The sequence below is a fragment of the Orbicella faveolata genome, unplaced genomic scaffold (assembly GCF_042242905.1).
Source record: "Orbicella faveolata isolate gen_17 unplaced genomic scaffold, um_ofav_v1 contig_46, whole genome shotgun sequence".
Classification (NCBI taxonomy): domain Eukaryota; kingdom Metazoa; phylum Cnidaria; class Anthozoa; order Scleractinia; family Merulinidae; genus Orbicella; species Orbicella faveolata.
This window is the reverse complement of record NW_028301576.1, coordinates 4,596,454-4,615,000: the sequence shown is the minus strand read 5'-3', so window position 1 is coordinate 4,615,000 and position 18,547 is coordinate 4,596,454. Positions and strand designations below refer to the sequence as shown.

General features: G+C 38.4%; 2 protein-coding genes across 3 annotated transcripts in view; one reads left to right on the top strand and one right to left on the bottom strand.

Moving 5' to 3' along the window:
- LOC110050981 (uncharacterized) overlaps window positions 1-3,461 on the top strand; it is a 14,477-nt gene extending 11,016 nt beyond the window's left edge. Inside the window, exons 5-7 of the mRNA XM_089278257.1 lie at window positions 1-284; window positions 1,069-1,183; window positions 1,675-3,461. The exon at window positions 1-284 is cut by the window's left edge and continues 23 nt beyond it. Of these exons, the coding sequence (XP_089134383.1) occupies window positions 1-284; window positions 1,069-1,183; window positions 1,675-2,125 (850 nt within the window). The 3' untranslated portion in view covers window positions 2,126-3,461. The remainder of the gene's footprint in view (window positions 285-1,068; window positions 1,184-1,674) is intronic.
- Window positions 3,462-4,713: 1,252 nt separating this feature from the next.
- LOC110050993 (DNA repair protein XRCC4-like) lies at window positions 4,714-18,478 on the bottom strand. Of its 2 annotated transcripts, XM_020756966.2 has the most exons (13): window positions 18,072-18,478; window positions 16,982-17,130; window positions 15,835-15,870; window positions 15,112-15,213; window positions 14,581-14,646; window positions 13,684-13,740; window positions 12,611-12,665; window positions 7,945-7,977; window positions 6,519-6,597; window positions 6,241-6,292; window positions 5,862-5,974; window positions 5,473-5,577; window positions 4,714-5,188 (listed from the first exon to the last, which is right to left on the bottom strand). In XM_020756966.2, the coding sequence occupies exons 1-13, from the start codon at window positions 18,199-18,201 to the stop codon at window positions 5,098-5,100; spliced, it is 1,068 nt and encodes a 355-aa protein (XP_020612625.2). In that variant the 5' UTR covers window positions 18,202-18,478; the 3' UTR covers window positions 4,714-5,097. The 2 variants fall into 2 exon arrangements, with proteins under 2 accessions (XP_020612625.2, XP_020612626.2); XM_020756967.2 differs by lacking the exon at window positions 7,945-7,977 and having other exon boundaries at window positions 18,072-18,477.
- Window positions 18,479-18,547: the final 69 nt, after the last annotated feature.

Sequence of the window (18,547 nt, the reverse complement as noted above, 5' to 3'; positions counted from 1 at the left end):
TTTCGAATTCCCGGATATGGGAGCGTCCTTCAAAAGTTTCTCCGAGGCTTTACCGCAGGCCAAGTTTGTGGACATTGCGGACGCGGCTATGCAGATACGTCGAGTTAAGTCCCCAGAAGAAATTGAAGTTGTACGCCAGGGCTCCCGAATAGCGGAGCTCGGGGCGTATGCCGCGATAAAGGCCCTTCATGAGGGTGTTCCAGAATACGAGGTAACTCTTGCCTCAACAAGCACCATGGTACGAGAAATAGCGGCAACCTACCCACACATTGACATTAGAGACAGTGAGTTTTGAATCTTCCTTGAGTTCAAAATGAGTATTTATTTTTTTGTGTGACATGCGATGGCCTAGTGTTTAGCATGTTGGACTGCCGATTGCGTGGTGTGGATTGGAGCCCTGCCGGCCTACTTGCGTTTTGCACTCCAGCAACAATGAAACCATCCAGTACTTCTCTCAACACGAGATCGGAGCAACTGATAAAATACTGGGAGGGGAGAGATGAAAGGTCTGCGATGACTATGAGACGTGCAGGTAGAGTAATGTAGTAATACCCCTGATCAAGTCATGCTACACAAATCTTTGTTTAAGCACTGGCGCAAATGAGCCATCACACGTTTCTACAATCCATAGATTCTATTACACCAGACCTAAGCATGTCTACCGAAACCTACCATCGTGGACAAAAGTCTTGGGACAAATTTGCGCTTTTGGGGCTTTTGCGTTCACGCCAGAAGCGAATACAACTTCACCTGCCTAACCTTCCCCCTACCCCATATACAATGTTGAAAATTAGTTCCTGTGAATTCTTCTGAGTTTCGACATTGTATTGGGTGGGGAGGGGGCAACAGCAACGCGTTTTAAGGATAGCAGCGCTTTTTTAACCTTCACTCGTAAAACACATACTGTCAGTGCATTACATCAGTATCCCAAGGACTTTTGTCCATGATTGTAGCTAAAAACATGACTCCTCCTCCTGGGTGTTGGAAACGTACCGAGTGCTTATTGCTGTTATCTACCTGTCTCAGGGATAAAAAATTGTAACGTTTTTTTTTTTTTTCTATTTTCAGCCTGGTCTTGGTTACAGTCAGGAATCAATACAGACGGAGCACATAACTTTCCTACAAGTAGGCGGGTGCAAAAAGGAGACATTCTTAGTCTGAACTGTTTTCCTATGATAGCAGGGTTTGTTAATTTCATCGTTAGATGCTTGATTTTTGGCCTTTAAAGCAGCAATCAGAAGACTGTTCTTACTTGTCCGTCTTGTGTCCTAAGGACAAATGCCCTCGGCATTGAGCAGTTTTATTTATATTTGGTAAGAAAAAATAAATAACAAACAAAGACAAAGCGAAAGAAAGGACAACAACACCAAAAAACAACGACAACAAAAAACAGGGCAAGAAATTCGTTAATTAAAAATAAAGAATCTCAGGCAGACCTTCCCTAAGATCAGTTGGTTCTTATCTACCAGCACAGAGAGGTTTAGTTTAATTCTATTCGAGGATATTAATCTGTTAATGGTTGGTAGAATTATTTTGGAATTAAAACCTTTATTTTGACAGTATCTAAATCAGGGCATTTCTGTTGTACGTAAGTTACGTTATGGTTCGATATTTCGAAAAATTTGCGCATTTTCCATTTGTGTGTGTGTGTTTTTTTTTTTTCGTCACCTATAGCAATTACTCAGCTTTAGAGCGCACCCTCTTCTACGATCACGTGCCTTCAGACCGCCACATGGAACTGTGGGAAGTCAACAACAAGGTCCATCGCCGGGGATTGGAAATAGTTAAGCCAGGCAAGCGCTGCAGTGATGTCGCACGGGACCTCAACGAAATTTACATGGAACACAACATTCTGCAGTACCGTGTCATCGGGTATGGCCACTCTACAGGCATTCTTTCTCACTACTATGGGAGAGACTGGGGTCTAGAGTTTCTTGAGCACGTGGATACCGTATTGGAACCCGGAATGGTGATTACTATGGAGCCTATGATTGTGGTTCCCGAGGGACAACCCGGGGCTGGCGGGTACAGGGAGCATGACACGTTGATTATTACGGAGACTGGGGTCGAGAATACAACCGCTTCGTTTCCCATCGGCCCTGAACAAAACATTGTAAAGAATTAACGACCACTAAGACTAGAATCTAACGCTGAGCTGTAATCTCTGTTATGGTTCTGGCGTTTCCCTTCTGGTGATTTCCCTTATGTGGTTACACATGGAAACTTGATTCGTTTGCGTTCGCAAGAATGCTAGTCAGTCCATATATTACACCATGCGAGTAAGCTTGGCCAAACCATCACACTGATGTTTGTTTACGCATGGTTATGTATGTTGTAGTTGCTTTGGTGGAAGAGATGGAAATATATATTCCGCGTAAAAATTAAGTTAAATTACGATAGCTTGAAGAACAACAAGAAATTTGTCAAGTATTAATCAGTCTGACATTTCATTTCTAATTTGTTGGGTCCATGAAATATTTTAAAATTCTTTTAAATGATTTTTTTACACACATATACCAAGTATAAATAAAGTTATCATATTGTATCGTAGATTTCTATGGTACTAGTTTATGAGGGCAAAGGCGGAATCAACTGTCACCTCACTGAAATCGGAGGAGATGATCTGATGGTATTTTAGCAGTATTCTAGATTTCTTTCAGATAACGATTTCCAATTATTTCTCTACATATATTATGTAGTATTTAACTTAAGGTTCGCACTCTTTTGAACTTTTAAAATTCTGACTTTTCGTGACCTTTCCGAGTTTTCCATGACCTTCATCAAGTAGTTGTTCTCAAAGTATTTTCAAAACAATCTATTATTTTAAGTGTCTATACGGCCAACAGGGTTTTTTTTTTTTTTTTTTTTTTGCTGTTTTGGTATCTCTATAATGTGTAAAAAGGTGTTCTAAGAAAAAAAATTGGATTCCGATATTTTAACGCCCAAAAATCTAATTTTAAAGTTCCCGCTTCAGCCACGCCCAATGAAGCTGACCGTGAGTCAGTGCAAAAAAAGAGGCTGGGTTTCTGAATGGGTCGTGACGTCAAGTCGGGAATTGCTAAATCCTGCTAGTTCAGGTCACTGTTGTTTTAGTAGTGGTCAGGAGTTTTCGTCGACAAAAAGCAAACAAACCGAAGTTGGTGAAACAGTGCGGTCGTCAATCAAGCAAAATAAAAACATGAAGCTTTGAGACGTTCCTGAAGTGACGTCATTCGTCACCAATCTTTCATTACACGGTCAACTTTATTAGGCGTAGTCGAAGCGGGAAATTTAAAGCTTGATTTCATGGCAAAAAAGCACGGTAATTAATTTTTTTTTGGTTTGAATGCATTTTTAGATGTTATAGAGATACCAAAACCACAAAAACCCTGTTGGCCGTATAGACACTATAAGGTATTTTCCCACGTTATGACGTATAAAATGCGTGCTAGTGCAATTAAAACCAGTTTTCTAACTTTCAACTTTTTTTCAACTTTTGATCTTTTTGCCCTTTTATAAGTGTATTGCTTTTCCATGACCCACACTTCAATTTCATGACAAATGAAATTATAAAATTCCGTGACTTTCCAGGTTTTCCATTACCCGTACGAACCCTGTTAAACTCCACGCTTCAGCCAAATCGCGCGCGGAAACACGCGTTCATCAGTTGTCAAAAAGTCACATGAGGGATTTCAACCACTATCATCTTTTTTCTTGGGTTAATTCCGAGCTGGAATAAATCGCATAGGACATTATGGGGATAACCCCCCCGGGAGGGGGGTTTCGCCATTCCAGAGATTGACCAGCTCCCGTTTCCGCCTATCTAATTTAAGATCGTTCCTCGGTAGCTAATTAGATTGTGCGTTCAGCTGATAGTCGGTCAATAGGTTATGATACCGATGGAAACCGAGAAACCGAACAAGAACCGAGAGCTGGGAATCCTTGAGAATGGAAATAACCTCGCGTTTTCGTGAAGGTTCTGAAATAAAAATAACTTTTTGTTTGATATTTCGGCCAGTGCTATTTAAAAAATACAATAAAATAAACAGTTCGCTCACCGTTTCCATGGGTTATCAGGGGATGGAAACCTCCGGCTCGCTGTTTAACTTTCGGTTAGCTCGCGTAATCGGGAATTGTTCGTGCGTACTGGCAAGTTTTGAAATCACAGATTTTATCGCTGGCCCCTAGCAAACACAAAAACGCGCAAACACACAAAAAAATGCTGACGGGGGGAGGGGGGAGGCACTTATTTAATTTTTCCCAATTCGTAGCCTGATACGATCATTTTTTTTATACATCATCAGCGCGTAAACACCAACTTAAGCTATTTCATGTATTGACAAAAAGCTGATCCTAAAGTTTAAATCGGGACACCGTTATACGCTAGTACTTAACGTGTTCAACGTGTTCACTAAACGTGTTCACAAACTGAAACAATGTACAAATCTAATACTACATGACGAAAACTATACATCCTTTGTTGTCTCATTACTCGTCCACAAAATGGAGGGAGGGGAGAGGGGGGGGGGGGGCTTATTTTAAAATTCGGCCGACAGGAGGGGGGCTTATTCGAAGGGGGCGCTTATTCGAGGGGGGGGGGGGAGGCGCAAATTCGAGGACACGAAACTAATCTAACTTGTTGCCCTATGCCGCCTGCACAATAGATAATTCACTATCACCCACCAAGTTTCAACGAAAAAACCAACTGTGACTTGCTCTAAGAAAGTTCACCAGTCAGATGCAATAGGTTTTATTGAAAATCCGATTCCCATACAAACACTGTAATTTCTGACCGCTTTGCCTACCCGGCAAGATGGCGTCGAAAACCGTGATTAGGCCGATTAGGCCTATTGTAGGGGACGGGTTCATGAATGGGTCCTGTTGGCCATGTCTGGAGCACAGTGTCTCTTTTCCTCTGACATCAGTAGGGTGGCAATATTGATCCAATAAAGCACAAGTGCTGGTGACCATTATCGGCCATCTTTAAGTAATCTGTCCATGAATCACAGGCGGAGCTGTCTGGTGCTTTCACATGCTAGGGTTATTTCGAATCAGTGCATCTTCTGCCAAAAAAGCGGCCCATTTCACAAGTCACGTGATCAACGCAAGGTTTTAGTTTCACAGTTCCATTTCAGCCATTAAATCGTCAGCATCCGGTAAAGACTTTTCCGAGTTTCGTTGACGGAGTCGTGAACGAGATGAAGTCGAACTGAAAAAGAAAAAGACGAAAGAAAAGGAACTAAGATAGTTACAGCGTCATGTAGCCCGGGTGGAAGGCGCCGTTTTTAAGGTGCAAGGAAGGGGCAGGATTTTAGCTTAGCTATTGTTTTTTGAGGGCCGTTGTTTTAAATTCAGACTTTTGAGTACCGATCACTGTTCACGGTTTAGCTCACCGTTTAGGCTAGGGAATAATCACTTGCTACACCCTATATCTCGAAATATAATGAATTTTCGACTGCTTAAATGTGTGCTTTATTCTCTTTTTTCTCTCACCTCTCCCCTGATGAGCTGCTAGGAGTCTTCTTCACAGAGGGTACCTTGGGTAGAACAAGCTTAGCTGCTGGGGATTCTTTAGGCTTTGGATCGCGCCGGCGGCGTCTAATAAAGTAAAATCAATCACAAAGACAGTTAATATATGATTTGTATACGAAAATCAGAACAAGGAGCGGTGACCAGACCTATTCTAGTGCGCTCAACTCTGAGATGCAGTACAAAATAAATATCCATTCACGAATTGGTACAGACTTTTGCTTTACCTGGCAAAAGTCAAAGCGCTATTTTTCCATTATTTACGTTCACGATGTCTTTTCCGTCTTCCCACAAGCATCACACCATTCTAAAACAGGTTATTCTACATTTTTTTTAAATATTAAATAGCTCACCTTTTAACTGTAGGTTCAAATCCCTCATTTTCCTCCTCTGGTAACAGCGACGGACTAAAACATGATGAAGCTGGTTTCTGTTCACTTCCTTTCATAGAATCTGCGACAGGTGACTGCAAGAACAAAAAAACCCTTATTTTGAAATTGAACCCAAACTAGTAAATTGCTCTTCACTGGAACTGTTAACCTAGACGTCAACATAAATTAAAACAAAAATAATAGTCTTGATTTAAGGATGTAGTCTTGCTAACCAAAATTTTTTGTAATATCATACATGTACATGTATAATTACTATCATTCATGACTACATGTACTTTATGACGGTATCACTGTCAGTTTGTGCATGACAAACATTCATTCATCCTACTTCATAACTCACATCCTCTAATTCCATTTTTTCAATGTCAGTGTCATCCTCTGAGTCTTCATGCCTGGAAAAACAACACAGGAAAATAACAGCTTTCGACACTAAAGTAGCGACTCATAAAAATGTGCACTGTGTATTAATGACAGATGACAAAAAAGATTATGATGTCACTGATTAATGTTGATCAAGTCCATGATCGAGTCTCGGACACATTTACAATAAATGTATGTAAATACATCCATTTACTTGACAAACAAAATTTATTGGAGTTATAAAATAATACTGTATACCTGTTTGTTTTTCCTTTGGACTTTCCTTTGCGCTGGTCATGTGAGTTACTTTGGTTAGGTGAGTCAGCTATCTTATTGCCTAAGTAAACAAAGGTATGAAGTTTTAAAACAACACTACCTAAGGGCCATACATGGTGCAACATTTCATGCAACATTTTTCACTTCTGTGTCCAACCCCAAAATTGTTTCCTGCAATATTGCAGACTGAAGAAGAACGAGATTCTACTTCAGCTGTAATCATGCATTGCATGCAATATTGCATGCAACCTATTTCAGGGCCAGGGTAGCCTGCAAACGTAGTGGAACCAAGTGACAGCTGAAAATGCATCTGCGTTTGCAGGCTAGAGTCAGAGTGGACACACAATTTAATTTAGCCATTGTACACAATAATGTGTGGAATGTTGCACCATGTGTCTGGGCCTAAAGTCAAATCAAGTAAAGCTTAGCAAGTAGTGCACATACACAAGCTTAAACAGTTAATTACTACTAAACACTGTTTACACTTAAATGCGACATAATTTGTGATATTTTGAGAAATACACGCAGCATGAGATGTCACTTCATGAGATTAACATTGATAAAATTGGTGTTAACATACACATGTACAGTATTGTGTCTTGATTGTTTCTCAAACCTAATTTCATTAATTCTCAAGACTAATTTAATTCAATTTTTTTGTCTTGGAATAACTAAAACCATGGGAACTGGTTAATTGTTCTTGATATAATAATCAAATGAATGCACGAACTCTGATTGGTCAATCAGCTATGGTTTATTCTGCCAGTAAACTCATGGAAATTGCACACATCTTCTGAATTATTATATAAAAGCAATAGACCACAAGTTTTTATGGTTTATAGGCTGATAAACCACTCAAAGAATTCAAAAATCACTCACCTGGGGCTCGTGATTTACGAATTCTTCTCATGTTCTTCCAACATCCTGTGTGGTTTATCAGCCTATAAACCATAAAAACTTGTGGTCTATTGCTTAATTAATTTCAAAAGGAGGGTCAGTTATCAGTTATTAGTATATTCTCAGCTCCGACTATTGCATTTCTAGCTCTCTGATTGGCTCAAAAACTCCGACTATGAGCCATTAGTCGGAGTTTTACCTTATATGGAAAACAGTGCGCCAAGTTTAAAAATTTTCCGCTCTGTAAAATTGTTGAAATAAAAATCGGCGGCAAAAACCCGATTAAGAATATACTAAAACAATTATTCCATTCGACCTTGTTGGATATGAAGTGATCATAACCAACTCGCGCTACGCGCTCGTTGGTTATTTATCACTTCATATCCAACGCGGTTTCATGGAATAATTGTTAAATAGTCTTTATTTATAAACCCTGTACAATTTACTGGCCCATAATATTACACATAACCATGTTTACTCGGTAATTGTACATGATTGTGTATAATTGTACCTCGTACAGGTTCAGCAGAAGCTGCCTCATTGACTGCAAAAATAATTGAAGGGGTGAGTGCAAAACCATGCTAAGTGACGATTTGGGTGAAAAAAAAAAAAATTTTCGCGAAAGGGCTTGAATTTTTGCATGTGGTCTTCAATGTAATAGAAAAACGCGGCCCTGTATTTTTGTCGCTGGTTTTTGCTTCGTTTTCGAGTTATAACGTATGCAAAAATACTTGGCTTTTCCTAGCCATGTCTTTAGGAGTTTATTTGTTGAACAGCAAACAGGCAGAGTGTTTATAGTGTATGAAGTCAAAATCAAATCTCACAGCGTATATAGAGCGGAAATCTGGGAACAGATTGTTTACATCGGCTATTGTGACGTGAGCACAACACGTGAATCGATCGAGCGGCAAACGAAATACCATCGAACTAAAAAGAGATGTGCCGCATTAGAGCTCTGTCAACTAATATCTTAAGCATTGTGTTAAAGTACCTTGTGTGCCTGCCTGGTGGTTGAGAGGCATCATAAAGCCTCGATAAACCCGTAAGTCATCAGCACGTTTTAAAGAACCAAAATGTGTTCTGAAACTTCGAAGGTAGCTGATATACCGTAATCGTGTTATCGGCGTTCGAAGTCAGATCGAGCCAGGCAGCAAAGTCCAAGAGCAGTTCTTGCCCAAGAAAAATACCCTCTCGTGAGTTGTGGCCCATTTGCCAAGCGTTGCTAGTGTCAAAGTTTGGAAAGCGAGAACTGGTTTTTGACTTATAAAATTTGTCTTGTATCGACCGCCATGTTTTCCCGCGCACGAGGTGTAAAGAGCCTTCCCGGCATGCATTGCGATCACGTTCTGCTCGCGTTTCTTGAACTGGTAACTAGATTGTTTCGGCTTTTTTCATTTAAAGATAATAATGGCCAACAAGTAGCGATCGATTGTAACATAGATCTGTGATCCAGGTTGCTTTGATTTTATTTCATATCGGCATGATTTGTAGTGTTTTGAACTTGTGGGATCAGCGGACATGCAGATGTATGGAGACTCGTACGTTGCGCAGAAGGGTTAATTTGTTAAACTGTTAGGCGGTGCGTGACATAAAGCTACGATCGCGTTTGTCGAAAAATATGTATTTATCTCGTGATTTTTAGCCATTTAAGACGTTGCTGTATTTGGAAAAGTGCTTATTTGATGTTTATTTGTTCAGTGCAGATAGTCATTGTCCCAGATAACCAAAGTAAGTTCCAGATGTTAACACTATTTTCCGGCCGCCATATTTTACCTATTTAAACCTGAAATCAACATTTTTGAGCTTATACGTTGCGTGAAATTAACATTTTGCTGTTTTCTAAGTGAAATCAACATCCTTGCCGTCACGCGTTACGTGAAATCAACATTTTGACCTATTTAGACCTGAAATCGACATTTTTGAGCTTATACGCTGCGTTAAATCAACATTTTTCGGTTTTCTAAGTAAAATCAACATCCTTGCCGTCTGTATCACCCATAAATGTAATAAAAACCATAAATGTAATATCAACCATAAATGTGATAAAAATTAACCATAAATGTAATACTAACCATAAATGTAATACTAACCATAAATGTAATAACTTTTAACCACAAATGTAATAAAACCACTAACCATAAATGTAATAAAATTTGCCCATAAATGTAACAAACTGAACAACCATAAATGTAATAAACTGGCTGTGACTTCCAAATCAAGGGGCTACAAACTGGCCATTCTCATTCTTCGTGAAATTGACTTGAAATTTTCAATAAGACCCCTAAAGGCCTGACTCCTTAAAGAAACAAAAATACTATTTCTTTGTGTGCAGTCCTAAACGAGGCCCATACGGCGTGAAATATCGCGGTTTTTCCCGAGACACCCTAACGAGACCAAACTTACTAAAGAAATTTAGACCCTAAAGTATAGGTCCAGTAAGGTTTTGCTATAAAGAGTGAAATAGTGTGTGTGACACCTCTATAATACGGACAACGGACTCTTAATCTCGGCCCAGAGATCAAAGTACACCTTATTCTGGACAAATCCGTCCGTCGTGTGATTTCCGGATGAAGTCCGTTTCGTTCCAGAATTCCAGAATGTATATATAGGAATTAATGAGGCACTCAAGAGTGGGCGTAAATTAAGAGAACCTCAATCTCTTTCAAATGGATGGAATATCATCAACCACCAGCACTTCAAACGCTCTGGTATATAGACTTTCTAATCATACTTGGGTACTTCCTTAATGTTCGCAGACCATAATTATAACTTCTTCGGTTTTGGTCTCTGGGTTAATTAAAATACTAACTTGATGCAAGAGGCCCGTGTCCTGAAGTAAGAAGTGCACAAAGAGAATGACAAGTTTGTAGCCTCTTGATTTGGAAGTCATAGCCAGTTTATTACATTTATGGTTAAGCCATATTACATTTATGGTTGTTCAGTTTGTTACATTTATGGGCAAATTTTATTACATTTATGGTTAGTGGTTTTATTACATTTGTGGTTAAAAGTTATTACATTTATGGTTAGTATTACATTTATGGTTAATTTTTATTACATTTATGGTTGATATTACATTTATGGTTTTTATTACATTTATGGGTGATACAGCCGTCAAGCGCTAACGTGAAATCAGCATTTTGACCTATTTAGACCTGAAATCAACATTTTTGAGCTTATACGCTGCGTGAAATTAACATTTTGCTGTTTTCTAAGTGAAATCAACATCCTTGCCGTCACGCGCTAACGTGAAATCAGCATTTTGACCTATTTAGACCTGAAATCGACATTTTTGAGCTTATACGCTGCGTTAAATCAACATTTTGCTGTTTTCTAAGTGAAATCAACATCCTTGCCGTCAAGCGTTAACGTGAAATCAGCATTTTGACCTATTTAGACCTGAAATCAACATTTTTGAGCTTATACGCTGCGTTAAATCAACATTTTGCTGTTTTCTAAGTGAAATCAACATCCTTGCCGTCAAGCGTTAACGTGAAATCAGCATTTTGACCTATTTAGACCTGAAATCAACATTTTTGAGCTTATACGCTGCGTTAAATCAACATTTTGCTGTTTTCTAAGTGAAATCAACATCCTTGCCGTCAAGCGCTAACGTGAAATCAGCATTTTGACCTATTTAGACCTGAAATCAACATTTTTGAGCTTATACGCTGCGTTAAATCAACATTTTGCTGTTTTCTAAGTGAAATCAACATCCTTGCCGTCAAGCGTTAACGTGAAATCAGCATTTTGACCTATTTAGACCTGAAATCAACATTTTTGAGCTTATACGCTGCGTTAAATCAACATTTTGCTGTTTTCTAAGTAAAATCAACATCCTTGCCGTCAAGCGCTAACGTGAAATCAGCATTTTGACCTATTTAGACCTGAAATCAACATTTTTGAGCTTATACGCTGCGTGAAATTAACATTTTGCTGTTTTCTAAGTGAAATCAACATCCTTGCCGTCACGCGTTAACGTGAAATCAGCATTTTGACCTATTTAGACCTGAAATCAACATTTTTGAGCTTTTACGTTGCGTGAAATTGACATTTTGCTGCTCTCTAAGAGAAATCAACATCCTTGCCGTCGCGCGTTAACATGAGTCAACGTTTTAACCACTTTTGACCTGAAATCAATAAATTTGAGCTTATATAAGTTGCGTGAAATTGACATTTTGCTGGTTTCTAAGTAAAATCAAAGTCCTTGCGGTCGCGGCGGGCCGATCCTTTGTTATAATAAACCGAGGCGAGACTTCGACTTATAACAAAGGCTTGGCTTGGCTTGGCTATTATAACAAAGGGTCGGCTCTGTTTATCATAACAAAGGCCCGGCTTCGTTTATTTGAAGACCTCGGCGGGAAAAGGGCGCTAGGTATTTTAATCAAAAGTGAACTTTGTCGAAAACGCTCCAAATTTCCCATACAGTTTTGTTTAGGTATGTTTAACAATGTCCCGTAGTTTTTCCGCTAAGCTTCGCTTCGTTTTCGAGATATTGCGTATGCAGAAAAACCACTCGGTTTTCCTAGCGGCGTCTTTATAAACGAAGCAAAAACCAGCGACAAAAATACAGGACCACGTTTTTCTATTACATTGAAGACCGAATGCAAAAATTCAAGCCTTTTCGCGAAAATTTTTTTTTTCACCCAAATCGTCACTTAGCATGGTTTTGCACTCACCCCTTCAATTATAAACATTCAAATATTGAATAAATAAACAGGCAGATTAAACTTAAGAATGATGTACTGTACTATCTACTGGCAAATTCATTCATACAGTCATGCACACAGTTCAAAGCAGTTTTGTCATTTCATGTTCCAGCCCGCAGTGTGAGCAGGCTCTTCATTGACATGCATGTCTTTCTTGGAGTGGAAATATTGTTACTGTATGTCATTTACCTCCAACACCATATTCTAAAGCAACACAAAATTTCCAGTATAAAATACAGTGCATACACGTTGTGTGCATGGTTCCAAAAAATAACCTTACCCACCCATACCCACCCTAAGGAGGGTTGGAAATGGGGAGGGGGGTCTCAAAACCAAACTTTTTACTTAAAAGAAAGTATGAACCAAAACTGGAAATTCCAGAGGGATGGCTGGACTGAGGAGTATCATGGACATTTTGTGAAGGCAAAACATTACAGCAGGCTGGTCAGCTCAAGTAAATGTTCACACCTAATTCTTTTAACTGCCTGATTTTGCTTTTCTTGTCATTGAGCACCGCAGCAAACTGCAACAAAAAGAAAAAGTCAGTGATTTTTACACAAACTGGAGGATAAAATGTAGGAAACATAAAATTACAGAACATCAGACGAAACAAACAAACAAACAAACAAAAAACAGTTTAAATGTCAAAATGCATGACTAGCACATAAATATCTTGGAATCCAAGGCAGCTCTGGGGTAGGAAGCTGTTGCCCTTAAAGTGCCCATAATGTCAAACATTTCTTTTCTCTCATCTAATTCGACATTTCATGTAATGAGCTTCTGCACAAAAATTTTTCCATTTGGAAAAAATGCAATTTTTTTAGGAATTTTTACAAAGCTCAGAATTCTATCTTCTTGCGGTCGACCCCTGCCGCTGATCACAAAAATAATGTGCTCAAAATGGCCACATGACTGATGCCTGTGATGCAGGTTCAGGGATACTGATGTTGTTTTCTGGATCATTAACGTTGTTACAAAGACCAGCGATGCACCTTTCCAGCATTTTCAACTAAATGTAGACAACTCTGAAGCAAAACTCCCACTTGTTTTCAAGTCAGATAAGTCACGACCCAAATCAAGTGTTCCTGAACCTACATCACGACTCACTTCAAACCGAGGAAGACTGGTGCGAATGGTGAACCAAAATGGCGGCAAATTTGAACGTCTTTAAAAAATTGTAAAAAAAAATTGCGTGTTATGCAAATTGAAAAATTGTTTCGAGAAAGTTAATTGGGTGTTATGAAGAATCAGATGAGAAGGCAAAAAATTTGACATTATGGGCACTTTAATTTGCACCGAATGTAGCAAGTCTATGACATAAGATAATATCGTTTTACATACAAATAATAATTAATTTTGTGATAGGAAAAAATATGTGCATGCATACAAAATTTCCCATATATACATGTGGTAAAAAAGGTGTGATATAATTTCAATGACTCCATCAGTCACAAAAAAATATGATCTGTACGAAATAAAACCAGCAAACAAGTAAATGAAATGGCAAATAGAAATCAATAGTCATTGTGTTCATCACAAACCTTTTCAAATAAATCTTTCTCCATTTCTTCCTTGGCCGTCACACATTTATCGAGCAGCTTAAAAAGAAAAAAAATAATTAAAAGGTATACATCAAGGAGGGGAAACTAAGTGTTTTATTGCGAGACACTTTTTGTGATTTAATATATTGAGAGCTCCACAATGCTTTGCACAAGTTGCTGAAGAGAAAGGTACATGTAGGACAAAAAATGATAATCAACTGTTTGTTATAAATGGCCACAAATATGACGATTTTATTTGAAACTAAACTGTTGAAACCACCAATAATATTGAACTCTCTTCAGGAAAGGTGGGGATGAAAAATCTGCCACAAGCCACAGAAATGTGGCAAACCCCACCAAGGTGCCAGTGGAGTTCTCTGAAGAAAAACAAATGTGAAAGTGAACACATTATTGAGCAGCTTAAAAAGAAAACAAAAATAATTAAGATATCAAGAAGGGGAAATTAGTGTTTTTGTTCGAAATGAAGATGCTGCACACAAATATATTGCTACAATAATTCAGTGATTGGTGTAGGAAACTCGGCTCACCTTCTCATCCAAACAGAAGTAAACACAAAACCATCTGAGTTATTTGCTTGCACAGGATCCCGAGTACACATTGTGTTCGACTTGCTTCGTGTTCTGACTAGTGTACCTAGATTGTCTACATGTCCTTTGTGATTGGCCACACTGATTGCTTTGGTCTTGCAAAACTGCCTTTTTACACGAAAGTTAATACATGAATTATCTATTCATGAATTATCTAGTTTCATTTGAATTTTACATTTGTATGTTAATCACATACAATTACATGTAAGCAGAGGAGACTTTTAACCAAGAAATCGCCTCTGAAGTAATGACATCTCTAACAAGAGGAATATTAATAGTCACTACATACCTTCAAAGCATCTTTCCTTTCGGAAGAAAGTCTTGCATTGTCAGATCTCAAGGAAGACATTTCTTGCTACAGTAAAAGAGGAGGGTAATATTTCAGACTACCTTCAGGTACACATACCACAGTCAAACAAACAAATACATGCACTTTAACCTAAAAGACAACTTTCTTTATAAGAATATTATTACATTAACTAAAATGTTGCAATAGTCATGTAAAAACACTTCAATGGTGTACAGGCTAATGTATGATTGTGTAGCTTTAGTTTGCAGAGACGTTTTTGGCAGAAACTACATGTAGATGGCTGAAAGTTTTTAGATTAGCCTCTTCTCTCACTTATTTAAACTATAAATGTTGATGGAAACTGAGAGTGAGTAGAGCTGCTAATAACCGAATGGTTAATCAGTGACAGTGATGAGGATGGTGATTGCACTGACTGAGACAAAAACATGCACAATCGTTAGAAGTAAAATAGATTACAGGTACATGTACTGCGTAATACATGCACTATTTTCTGCACTGTAATTGTTATACCTTCAGCTGTGTCATTTGGTCCACTGCCAGGTCAAAAATGCTGCTGATGACAAGGACGCTGTCATTACAAACTTTTGATAGACTCAATGATCCAAGCTGAAACTGAATTGTTAGAAACAGAAGGATTTATTTTCAGTTTGCTTATATTCATTAATTAACAATTATTCCACGTTGGACATGAGATGGCAGTGGATAGCCAATGAGGTGCATAGCACCAAGTTGATTATAATCATATCATATCCAACAAGCTTTTAAGTGGAATAAATTACTTTATCAAAAGTGTCCCCAAAATATAGAAAACTAGGCTATAATAAAACACCCCAAAAAATCATGTGTTTTGGCTGGGGAATATTCAGTCATGTGACGTGTTTAGACCAATCGCGCGCAATGATGGATTATAATAAATTCTGCTTTAGCTACATATTTTCCTTAATTTACAGATTCAAGCGCTCACTCCACAAAATTAAAACCCAGGGCAGGTTGTTTGAAAGACAGTTAACGCTATTATCCTGGATTAAAAATTAACCGAAGTATTTTAATTTTATTGTATAAAAAAGTTCTCCACTGCTTGTTTGTGTAGTTTGAGATCAGCTAAATTCAAACTCAAAATAGAAGGACAAACAATATATATAAACAGAAACCTTCTGTTCAGGGAAAAGTTACAAATCTAACTGGAATCAAAATTAATGCCAATCTAAAACAAGACTGAGCCAGTTTCTGTACCTTGACACCATCTCCAACGTGTTTTTTCCAAGAAAACTGTAAAGCAGACAAATATAATCTTGGTTACAAATGGTGAAACATAGTTCAAGGTGTGAAATAGGGATATGAAATTCCTTTTTGGAGCAGTTCAGAAGGCTGGTACCTAATGCATGTACAATGTAATTCTGTGGAGAATGTTAAGTACTGGTAGTTTAGTTCAAGCCTCTTGTGCACCCCCCAACTCCTGACGTCCCACCCCTTGTACCTATTTAATATGTATTCAGTGGAATTCTGATTTTTTGAACATCTAAGGGAATCGAAAATTGGTTCAAAAAATTTGATGGTTTGAGAAATCCACTGTACATGTATTGTTGCATTTCAAAAGTATCTTGCCCTGTAAGGTTAAGGTACATGTGGGTATAAGGTCTGCATATGAGCCCAGTGGCCCATCAGGCTGGAACTTATCCCAGTTTCTGTAGCATGAAGCGACTAGGAATATTTCTACTCCTCCCTGGATGGGATGCTAGTGAGTAGTCCATTACAGGGTTAACCCCAGCATTAAGTTTGTCAGTATCCATGTATACACCTTTGTGGAGAGAGGCACAGTGAGAGTTAAGTGTCCTGCCCAAGAACACAACACAATGTCCCCGGCCAGGGCTCAAACCCAGATGGCTCGAACCCAGACGGCTTGAACCCAAGATGAGCACACTAACCATGAGGCCACTGCGATACATATTAAAAAAATTAATAAAAATATACTGACAAATGACCTGGGAAAAGTTTGAACCTGCACATCCAAATTGAGGCCTGTCTAGATTTAGATGTACATGTATATAACGTATGGTTCAAATACAAAAGTCTGTTGTTAAGTAGCAATGTACACTTCTCAAAAAAGCTTTGTGAATCTGGAAACCTGAACCTCAAGGCAATCAAATCTTTGAGATATTGAAATCAGTATAAAAGATCTTAATGTTATTCTTGTATTAATAAATTAGTGTACTCAAATACAGCTGTAGATTAAAATGTAATTATTATAGTAATACCACTGACACATCCTAGTCAGTAGTGTTTGACAGTTTCCAGATTTCAAAGGATTTTAAAGTTCATATCCAAGAAATAAATAAATACAAAATCCTAAAAAAAAACTATTTCAAGGCTCAATTCTAACCTGTAAATTGGATCCTTTCAACTTGGCTTGGTACACAAAATTATCCTGACCTACTGTCTGGCCCGTCAGGGCTCTACCTGTCTCATCTGCAAATGCTGACACATTCATATCTGCAGTCTTGGCCATGGATTCAATAGTCCGTGAATCAACTGGGAAGTCACATAACAGAAACAAACAAACAAAGAAAGAAAACTCGCTGAAACCTGTTACAGTATAAACTGGACAGTTCCTCTGTGGTAAAGCCTTGATGTTACACACATGTCATTAATCGTGCCAATCCACTGTAGGAAAAAAGATGGCGGCTGTATATTTTACCACAATACCATGCGAACCTTACACAGCCCATAAAAAAACAGGAAAGCCATATTTTTTGCGATATTTGTCTCTGTGCTAACAACATTGTGTATGCTAGGTTTGCAGATCATAGAACTTTTCTGCACGTTTTTATGAGCATTGTTAAAGTTTTCATGGGCTAAGAATTCTGGGTAAATGTACCAGTCACCATCCTTTTTCTTACGGAGGATTGGTGCTTAGCATGTCTGGTATGTAAGCTCGACACAGTTGTCAATCAAACAGAGACATCAACATTCCCCATCTCTTTTCCCAACCACTTCCACTCTCCCCTCCCCTGGGGATACCCAGGTCAGTCTGATTCAACTAGTTGATGTGCCCTGGGATAGAATAATGTGGTATAAAATGGAAGGCGTAGTCTGTTGGGGGGAGGTAAGGGGGGGGGGGGGGAGAGAAGGCAGTGAATTTGAGCAAGTCATCTGGACATTTGATCACGTATTAAATATGTTAAAAGGTGGGACATAAGAACAAAATTTACGGCTGAGAAAGGGGAATTTGAACAATCAAAACTCAAATGCCATGCCCGTCCCGGGGATTTCCAACTATAATGCCTTATTTTAGCATTTTTTGTGAATTAACGAAATTTGAATATTGCAAGACTGCTTTATTATCAGCTTGAAGTTTAATACTTTTGTCGACCTTTCAAAATTTTTGATGACTATAAGACAATTAATTCTTCCAATGAAAGCTTCCATGTAAGCTTTAAGTTTTTTTTAACAGAACTGTTCTCTGATCTTACCTGATTCCCGCCAAACATCTTCACCATTACAGACTGTCAGATCGAATCCATTTTTACCTTTGTCGTATAGCTCTGTCAGTAGATAATACTTCACACCTCCGACCTCGATCCTCGCGAAATACTTCTGCATTTTACGATTGATTAGTGACAAAAAGAAGGTTTAGACATATACGAAATTCGGAATATCAACGTTTGAGAGCGAGCGCCACAGATTGCCTTCTGAGAAAGACTGGGCATTACGATGCCAATTCCCGAGGGAAGACTGGGTTGAAAGATTTGTTTGTTATCTATTTTTTTACTATTTTTGGCTGATTTGTTTGATGTGTTGTTAGAAATACAAAACTTCCGAAATAAATACAACAAAGTGCACAATTTTTTTTTGTCGAATTTTGAAAATCAACGAATCCCTGAATCTCGCCTGACAATTACTTTACCATTGTTTGCTTCAAAAGATAAAATCATGATTCATGAATGGA

Bases quoted from the DNA above. Each gene is read 5' to 3' on its own strand.
- LOC110050993 (XM_020756966.2), bottom strand. From the start codon at position 18,201: ATGCAGAAGTATTTCGCGAGGATCGAGGTCGGAGGTGTGAAGTATTAT. The intron at 15,214-15,834 runs GTACAGAAACTG...CTAACAATTCAG, and splicing joins ACGTTGGAGATGGTGTCAAG to TTTCAGCTTGGATCATTGAG. The intron at 7,978-12,610 runs GTGTGAACATTT...TTATTTTTGCAG, and splicing joins CAGGCAGTTAAAAGAATTAG to TCAATGAGGCAGCTTCTGCT.